The sequence below is a fragment of the Anguilla anguilla genome, chromosome 13, assembly GCF_013347855.1.
Source record: "Anguilla anguilla isolate fAngAng1 chromosome 13, fAngAng1.pri, whole genome shotgun sequence".
Taxonomy (NCBI): Eukaryota; Metazoa; Chordata; class Actinopteri; order Anguilliformes; family Anguillidae; genus Anguilla; species Anguilla anguilla.
Genome location: NC_049213.1, coordinates 11,134,780 through 11,144,695, shown reverse-complemented (window position 1 = coordinate 11,144,695; position 9,916 = coordinate 11,134,780). Strand labels below are relative to the sequence as shown.

Below are 9,916 nucleotides of genomic sequence, written 5' to 3'. Positions count from 1 at the left end.
CGCACCAAGTTGACAACTTTCTCAACCGGTTGAAAATAGGACGATAAATTTAAAACGCACATTTCTCCAAAAATACAGAACGGACATATTTAATACTTTACTCATTGTGTTTCTTCAATGCCAAAAACATTACCGAATACACAAATTTACATAATTGCGGTAACTAGAAAAATATTGCTATATTCACTACATAACACAAGAGTAGGCTATAGTTACTGTATAGTTTTTTTGTTTTTTTATTCATAATCAATGGGATTCATTCGGAAATTGAATTTCAACTGGATAAAATGTTTTTGAGAAATAAAACGACACACAAATGTAAATTCAATAATTTATTGCATATCGCAGTCAGAAGGACAGACAGCTAAAAGGTGTAAAACACTTAGTGGTGGAGACAAAGAACAACATTTAAAGGCTGTTATGTCTCCAGTCACAACCACGGCACGTTTCGTTTACCATTTTGGTACCAAAGACAACACATAATCATATGTGAACAGTACTTGCTATCAGTTTCCTACGCTAATATAAGCTGAGATATGCAAACCTCTGACCAATGATAAGCATGCAACAGTGATTGACTAGCTTAATATTCTTCTCCCTCCTCTTCCCCCTCCCCTTCAATGGAGTCAACACCCACCTCCTCATAATCCTTCTCCAGGGCAGCCATGTCCTCCCTGGCTTCAGAGAACTCTCCCTCCTCCATACCCTCACCCACGTACCAGTGCACAAAGGCACGCTTGGCGTACATCAGGTCGAATTTGTGGTCAAGGCGGGCCCAAGCCTCTGCAATAGCTGTGGTGTTGCTCAGCATGCACACGGCTCTCTGGACCTTAGCCAGATCTCCACCTGGTACCACAGTGGGGGGCTGGTAGTTGATGCCAACCTTGAAACCAGTGGGACACCAGTCCACAAACTGGATGGTGCGTTTGGTCTTGATGGTGGCGATGGCAGCGTTTACGTCTTTGGGCACTACGTCACCACGGTACAGCAGGCAGCAGGCCATGTACTTGCCGTGACGTGGGTCACATTTCACCATCTGATTGGCTGGCTCAAAGCAGGCATTTGTGATCTCAGCCACAGAAAGCTGTTCATGGTAAGCCTTCTCTGCAGATATGACTGGGGCATATGTGGCCAGAGGGAAGTGGATTCGGGGATAGGGCACCAAATTGGTCTGGAACTCTGTCAGATCAACATTGAGAGCACCATCGAATCGGAGGGAGGCTGTAATGGAGGACACGATCTGGCTAATGAGCCGGTTGAGATTGGTGTAGGTGGGGCGCTCAATATCGAGGTTCCTACGGCAGATGTCATAAATAGCCTCGTTGTCGACCATGAAGGCACAATCAGAGTGCTCAAGGGTGGTGTGTGTTGTTAGGATGGAGTTGTAGGGCTCCACCACAGCTGTGGACACCTGGGGGGCTGGGTAGATGGAGAACTCCAGCTTGGATTTTTTACCGTAGTCAACGGACAGACGTTCCATCAGCAGGGAGGTGAAACCGGACCCGGTACCACCTCCGAAGCTGTGGAAGACCAGGAAACCCTGAAGGCCTGTGCATTGGTCAGCCTGGGGAGAGAGGGGGCATTTCTCATCACTAATGGAATGTAAAACCAAATGTTACTCAATATAACATTTTAATTTGAATACTGACACTCAGTTTTACAAGGGCTCATAGACACACGCACCAATTTGCGGATCCTGTCCAGAACCAAGTCAATTATCTCTTTGCCAATGGTGTAGTGCCCACGTGCGTAGTTGTTAGCAGCATCCTCTTTACCAGTGATGAGCTGCTCAGGGTGGAAAAGCTGGCGGTAAGTCCCAGTGCGCACCTCATCTGGAGGACGAGAAATAGTCATTAATAAGAGTTGATAAGACACAGCACTGCCACATCCCTGCTTTTCCTGCTGAGAAATGGGGCTCACCAATGACCGTGGGCTCCAGGTCCACAAACACAGCCCTGGGGACGTGCTTGCCAGCTCCAGTCTCACTGAAGAAGGTGTTGAAGGAGTCATCCCCACCCCCGATAGTCTTGTCACTGGGCATCTGTCCATCCGGCTGGATGCCGTGCTCCAGGCAGTAGAGTTCCCAGCATGCATTGCCAATCTGGACACCAGCCTGGCCCACGTGGATGGAGATGCACTCGCGCTGCGGAAAGGAGAATCATATTTGGAAATTAGGGCAGGGCATATTTGGAAATACTACGAGTGGCAGTGTAGTATAATGACTAAGGAGTTGGTCTAGTAACCTAAAGGTCAGGGTAGGACACTGTTGTTGTACCCTTGAGCAAGGTACTCAGCCTGCATTGCTTCAGTATATATCCAGCTGTATAATTGGATGCAATGTAAATGCTACGTCAAAAGTTGTGTAAGTCACTCTGGATAAGAGCGTCTGCTAAATGCCTGTAATGTAATGGAAATCAGGCAAACACATGATGTACAGTTCCATGATATATTACACATTCCAGTTCAAGCTTTGGTTTTTAGTGTAGTGCCCTGTGGTCTGGTACTAGCAGCCCCACAGAATGGCACGTATAAATGCTATGACTGCACAGCTCTGCAGGTAGACAGCAGAATGTTGACACTGGAGGAGAGCAGTTGCTTATCCAGGCACTCCTGATTTGACGGACAACACCGCAGTGACGTGAAGGTTCTATGAGCGGGGTATAACATCACTGCGCACTGGGTATCCAAACACTGGGCATTACTTGGGAAAATAATAAAATGAGGACTGCGGTTTGCAAATCTGCTTGCTGGCTTTTCCCAGCCTGCAGTCTGGGAAATTCTCACAGATTTATTCATTTCCATCTTGACAGCGAGCAGCACTGTGGAATGAAGAGTCACCGCCCAGTACTGCAGAAACCGCAGGGAGCCCAGCTGGCCCTGTATGGGCTGAGCTAACGGATCACCCACCCACCCCCCCCCCCAATCCAGCTCCACCCTGCCATCTGCAGGGATTTACACACTCCCACACAGGCATAGTAACACCCGTTGCTAAGCAACCATGCTGTCGTGTATGCTGCAAACATTTTGCGACGGCAGAGTGGTGGGATCGCACATTCTATCAAATTTAAAAAAAAAATGATTTCACAATAATGTGATTGTGCTGGGCCACCAAATAGCAGATCAGTGAGTGGTTTCAGGTTTGACCACTATAAATTTAATTCATTGAAAAGAAAATTAGTATTTTTCTCCTGAACAGTATCCATGCCCAATTTTGTTTGCATATACAGGTGTGTGATTCATATTGCCATTTAGCTTTGTAAATCAGGTTATTAGTAAATAGTTACATGACTATATCCAAGGCAGCGTATCAATGATAAACACAAATTTAAAAGGGCATGAATTTGTATTTGAAGTGCGGTACAGATCCCTGTACTCAAGCAAACACATTTCAAATCTATAAATCCAAAGCCGTTACAATTCTGCCCTCCCCCATCATGGCTGTTCCATTTTGTATACCATATGAATGACTTTAACCCCTAAACACAAATGTGATTACAATGCTAACTGAACATTCTAATGCTGATGTATCGATTACTACTGGTAATGGAAAGAAACCGAGTTCTAGAACACCGACCTAGAATTTGTTTTTTGTTTTTTTTTTTGGGGGGGGGGGGGGATATTGCAAATAACATGCTCTTGAAAGGGTTTAAGAAAATAACAGTAAGAGAGACCGCTCATCACCTCAGGTAACAGTGCACCAAGCGCGCGCGCGCTTTGCCGTACAGGGAAAACCGCAGCGAACATACACATTTTAAAAAGATCAACGGTCCTGGCAGACGGCGGCTGATCTGCACAAGAGATTACAGAGGGATATTAACTTCCTTCAAAGGACAAGGACGGATTATCACCACCGACGAATATGCCTTGCTTTCCATATTTCTAAAATTAAAACGAGCGAACTGTTTACTTAACATCAAAAGATATTTAGCGCGCACTTCGAAACATGAAAAATGACTCGACTGATGGAAAACAAAAATCGTCCAGTTTAGGCTACTTTGAATCAAAAGGTAAATGACTGCCTCTCAAAGAAAAAAATTGCAAATCAGAATAAAAGGGACATGTTAATAGATGGTAACAATAGGATACAACCTTAGACGTTTTATAATGCGGTAAATTACCGACGAAAACGTAATAGCACCATTTAGGCTGGGAATAAAATTGAACACTTGGGTAGACCTATGGCAGTTCGACCATTTTTATTCACAGAAACTGATTCAAGAAGGTTGGAATACACATTTGTCAAGTTGATCCATAAGGCTGCATTATTGAACTCCCGACACAATAGACTATGCACGTCACCCAAATACACGCCGGATTCCACGACAGCACGGAAGAGAGCGGAATCTAGAAGCTTCTGTTCAACATTTCACATTGAGTGGTAGGCTACATACAAAAAGCTTTTTGAAAATAAGTAGATTTCTGGGAAATTATTTTCAGAATCCAGTAAATCACACGTAAAAGGTGAAAGCAGACACGTAACACAACCTGCAATTTACAGCAGTTTCCCGAGCTATCGATACATTGTGACCGCCATAAAGGCACGGGCAAAGGAGCCATCAGTATTCCCCCTTAAAAGATTTATTTATTTTTTTTGGTCAAATGAAAGCGATTGTCAATGCGTTAGGCAAGCACTATATATAAGTAACTACACGTATATTACTCAAGTACGACCGTCATGACAGGACAGGCTTAATTTACACGGTCAAAAATAATTACTTAGACAAAGGGGGATATTGCATTTGTTCAGCAACGCTGCTGCGTGTTTAACAGCATGCTGTGATATCCCATATCAAGGCATTGGTGGTAAATTACAGTGCCCGCGGTAGAGGGACCTGCTACTTTGATTAACCGATTTTACATTATATCGGTATAAATAAGCCCAATACAGAAGTCCAACATAAATACCGAATGTGTATGTTTACGAATTCAAGTTTTAAAACTATAGCACTCACCATGTTTTTGGACAGACGGAACAACGCACAAAAAAAGGAAAAATCGGGACCGTTTTATGAGGCCGGTATAAATGTTACTTTATCCGACAGCTACGAGTCGACGTAGTAACTGAACTGAGGTGCCCTGATGCTGCCAGATTTATAGTGTCGCATTGAAGGCAGAGCTAGCATATATTAATAAATTAGCCTAAACATGGGACACAGCGGGCAAACCGCTCTTGAACGCACATGTTTTTAAAACTATATGAAATGCTGGGTAATGTGTCTGCACGACTGTCTTTGTATTTCGTTTGTGTGTATAGCCTACATTTTATTACATTACGTTTAATGCAATGCGATGACAGTGTAAGATCATGTAGGTGGAGCTACGCCTAGAAATGACGTATTTTTTTAGCGAATAGGCTAGTGTAATGTTACGAAATTCATTTTCGAAATGAGACTGACAGCATACGGATTGTTCCACGCAGTTTACCCACCATGAAAGTAGTCTCCTGCAATATTGAACGATGTAGTGGTTACCCTCTTTCATAAACCTACACGGACGACATTTTGTTTGTTTAATGCTTTCACATACGATTTGCGCTTGCTACTGTGCCACAGCCCACGCAGAACGAAGCTTATTTACTAATACGAAATCTAATTGAAACGAAAGCATCCTTATGGTAGCACAGACTGTTCTGTTAACAATTTCTGTGGTAGGTTAATCACAGTAGAGATTATGGGACTAGGCCAGGAGCCATAGGAGGTTGGTTATATTTGTTGTAGGCCTACTGTATATCTCCTGTTCCAGTGTGTTGTAGTCCTGCAATCTGAGTTTTACTGTTTGGAGGAAAACAGGTAGTGGGTACTATTATTTGCTTGTGTATTACAGAGCTTTTTAAGTAGCTATTCAAACAAAAATAAATGATGACAGTTGCCGTTCCAAATATTTACCATTGGTGGCACAGTGCAACATAGAAGTAGTACCTATGGCTTTGCCGAACCGAAATGAGCATGCACAAAGTGTCCTTTTTTATAATTCAGTTTGGAAAAATGAAGCATTTTAGGGATTTGTCCGTACAATTTTCTACTCAAAAATCCGCAATCTGTCTTCTGAACTGGCTGCATTGTTCAGAAAGCAGTGACTAGTACAGTGTTTGCATATTCAGGTTATTATTCAACACGGAACCCACATATCAAAGCAGCAGACAGAAGGTTTTACGAGAGACCAGTTATCATGCACATCAGAAGGCGATGGGCTGGAAATCGAATGTGAAAGGGCCCTTACTCAAAACATATTGGGCTTCATTCACGAAACATGTGGACGATCACATTTGATCGTAAACTGTGTGAAAGAACATTTTCAAGAACATTTTGGCATTCATAATTTTTATCTTGTATTTGTTCGTGGCTGTTTCCTTATGCTAATCACAGGAACAGGCTTGTACATAAAATTTACAAATGGTCAGCATTCATCATCTCATGCGCTTGGGATATGCACAAAAACAAAGGTTGTCTGCACATGTGTCATGGTTTTTCGTAGGAACATTTTAAAGAACAAAAGTAAGAATAATTTAAGACACGTTTTGTGAATGCGGTCCAATGTGTGGTTTTACATAAAGGTCTATAATTGATATGTTGTTGAAATTAAGTGCAGAGTAACAGTGAGTTTCACTCATGCAACCCAGCAAGTGCGTCAGATAACTATTTGAAAAGCTGAAATGTACCTGTTTTTATGTACGGACGTAATTCTGTTTTACGCTTGTCCTCATTGGCTGTGAATTTGCAGTCTGTATTTATTCAACTTGATTTGTGTTACTCTTTAATTAAAATGCACAAACACCCACTGGTGAATGTCAAAAGGTTGCTGACATTTAGACATTTAGCTTGTGTTCTGTAATTAATTCTAACTGATTTCTTTATCACATATATTCAAATGTGTGCTATGTTTTGGTAGGGCTGAGTGCTGCTTTGCATTGTATCAGAATGCATTGAGCGGTTTTATCTTTCGCAGTGTTTCTGCTTCCTTGACCAGTACAGAGAGCCTTTGTATGTGCCTGCCAACATTGCCTTAGCAGAACATTTGAAACCTGTTATTCTGAGAGTCCTCTAACTGCAGTTCAGTTTTGTGGGTTGTGTGCAATTCTTTTGCCAAGGGATTTTCAACAGGCATTTTCAACATGTAAAAATCTGGGGAAGGTGTCCATCGAGCACTAGACAAATTACAACTACCACGGCAGATTGTGATATAATTAGTTATATACAACTGTATATGTTGGTATTGTAATAGCAAACCAATGTTTGTGTGTTTTGTCTCGTCTTTTTGGAGTATCAAATACCCCAGTAAGCAAGGAACATTAGCCTACTAAAACCCACCTTACTCCTGGGGGGATGAAGTCAATAGTGTGTTTCTGCAGACTCATTGCAGGCTTCTGATATCCCCTATTCTGTGGTGTCAGGCTGCTGCGTGGCTCATCTTGTTAAAGATGCAGGGAGGCACACCATTGCCCGTAGCCTTGTTAAAGGAGGGAGAGATTCATTTGGCAGGATGGGCGTGTCTCATCGTGATGAACCCTGTCTGGTCTATCTGACCAGATTGTGCACAAACAACATACTCATCCAATACAATACCTGCAAACTCCACTTAGTGGACTATAGAGAGAAAATAAATATCAGCCAACAGCAGCATGTCTTTCAGAGCGCTCGCTCAAACTGCCAGAGGTGATTGGGACAATGTGACCAGTTTGGGAGTACAGTTGGAGCTGTTCATGTAGGAAATAAGTCAAAATTGTGGTGACATTCATTTTATTTGATTAAATTAATTGTTTTTACTGAACAAACTGAGGGGGGAATAAACTGGACAATAAACAATTTAAACAATAATCTGTACAGCAGTTACTTCCACACTGTAAAAATGTTCAGTTTTAATTCAATAGTAACTGTTTATGTGAGTCCACAAAAGATGAAATGTCATTTATCTGAGATGACTCGACAGTAACCATTTAGCCATATGCATTTTGTAGATTTGAATTCAAAACAATGCCTGCTCATCTAATTTTTAGTCATTGCTCACACTTGTCATCACAAACCAACCGTCTGTCAGGCCCAATCCCACGTCATAATCCTGTAGGATTGCCAAGCCTCTTTATAAAAGTCCTTCTTAAGGGTTGCCAAGTCCCACCCCTTAATCCAATGATCTTCCTTCCTGGTCCAGGAGAGCCACAGGGTCTGCTGGTTTTTGTTGTTACTCGTCACTTAATTGATCGTTTAAGACAGTTGATTACACAGTTAACTCACCTCACCTGGTTTCTTGGGTCTGCAGTGGTTGCTGATATTACGGTGAAAACAAAAACCAGCAGACCATGTGGGCCAGTCAAATTCTTCCAGACCATTTTCGACAAAACCATTTCTATATGGACCTTGCTGTGCGCTCGGGGGTGCACAGAATCGTCTAGAAAGTGATTGAATGCTGTAGCATTAAGATTTGCCTTCATTGGAACTAAGGGGCCTAGCCCAAACCATGAAAAACAGCCCCGGATCAAGGGGTGTCCAGATACTTTTGGTCATATAGTGTACTTTTCTTGATGCAGGATTGAGTTTGTATGAGTACGGATTAGAAGGACCTGCTAAGATAACTAAGGGAGCACACCCTGAAAGAAATCAGTGGTGGCAGATTTTGAGGTAGTTCTTCTTAGGACTGGATTGTGATGTCACTTTACTGTTCTATAGGTTTTGCTAAAATGAAACCACTGGGATGACTCTAAAACACTTGTTTTGTGACAACAATGTTTTAAACAGCACTCTATAAATGAAATTCCATCCATCCACTATCTATACCCGCTTATCCTGAGCAGGGTCGCGGGGGGTGCTGGAGCCTATCCCAGCGTGCATTAGACAAGAGGCAGGAATACACCCTGGACAGGTTGCCAATCTATCGCAGGGCACACACACCATTCACTCACACATTCATACCCATGGGCAATTTAGAGTCTCCAGTTAGCCTACCTGCATGTCTTTGGACTGTGGGAGGAAACCCACGCAGACACGGGGAGAACATGCAAACTCCACACAGAAAGGCCCAGGCCAGGATTCAAACCCTTCTAAAAGGCAGATTCAGTTGAGGGCTCCTACCTTTGTCCAGTGAATTTAGGCTTTGGACCGAGGACAGGTGGCAGGGTCTTGGAAACTGCTACCATCCTTCTGAGTCCATCTCTGTAAAGCAAGCAGAACAGCTTGTTTTCCTCAGGAGCCATAACCAACTCCCCCAAAGAGCAGACAGGAACCTTCTTATGGAGAGCTGTTTGGGGATATGATGAGCTGTAGCCTGGGAAGATTATCACTGGTGTCATGCGAGGCATTATTGAATGATTGTTCTATAATTCCACAAATTTCCCCCAAGCCTGTGGGCGCTTACAACTGAATTTTTGTACTGTATTTTTTATACTTATTTATTTATTATGGGTGCTGTGCAATAAGGGCCTGCGTGGTGCTGAATCCTGGATCTATGAGGCAACCTTATCTGAATTTTAGCCTGTTATCAGAATGTTGAGTGAGATTCAGATGTAAGTGGTGATTGTTTGTGTTTTTAATGTATGTATGTTGTAATGTGAAGCGGAAAAACCTAGTGTGGACAATAAAGTAAAGTATAAGTATAATTTCTTTCTAATGGAGATTGTAAAACTAGTGGAGAACATTGGGTTTCAGGCAGTCATACACATGTTTATGAATGTTGTGTAAATCACAAACATGAATTACAACAGCTGAAATTTTAATAACAACTGGTGTTATTCTTGCACCCCCCCTCCACGCACATGCGTAGGAACACACACAGACACACACTGCCCATATCAGAGCCTGGTGCTTGTGCCTCTGACTCAGCTGCAGTGATGTCACCCTGCTGCAGTGGCCACGTGACCACTGTCGTGCTACATCATCAATATTTGATTTCTATCTTCTGTCACTGTACACTGTTATCAAAAAGGCAG

General features: G+C 42.6%; 1 protein-coding gene across 1 annotated transcript; it reads right to left on the bottom strand.

Annotated features, from left to right (window-relative positions):
* Window positions 1-319: 319 nt before the first annotated feature.
* tuba2 (tubulin, alpha 2) lies at window positions 320-5,105 on the bottom strand. Its single transcript, XM_035386890.1, has 4 exons — window positions 4,953-5,105; window positions 1,921-2,143; window positions 1,684-1,832; window positions 320-1,564 (listed from the first exon to the last, which is right to left on the bottom strand). The coding sequence occupies exons 1-4, from the start codon at window positions 4,953-4,955 to the stop codon at window positions 584-586; spliced, it is 1,356 nt and encodes a 451-aa protein (XP_035242781.1). The 5' UTR covers window positions 4,956-5,105; the 3' UTR covers window positions 320-583.
* Between the last annotated feature and the right edge of the window lie 4,811 nt (window positions 5,106-9,916).

Bases quoted from the DNA above. Each gene is read 5' to 3' on its own strand.
- tuba2 (XM_035386890.1), bottom strand. The intron at 1,833-1,920 runs GTGAGCCCCATT...CTCGTCCTCCAG, and splicing joins CCTGGAGCCCACGGTCATTG to ATGAGGTGCGCACTGGGACT. The intron at 1,565-1,683 runs GTGCGTGTGTCT...CTCTCTCCCCAG, and splicing joins TGGACAGGATCCGCAAATTG to GCTGACCAATGCACAGGCCT.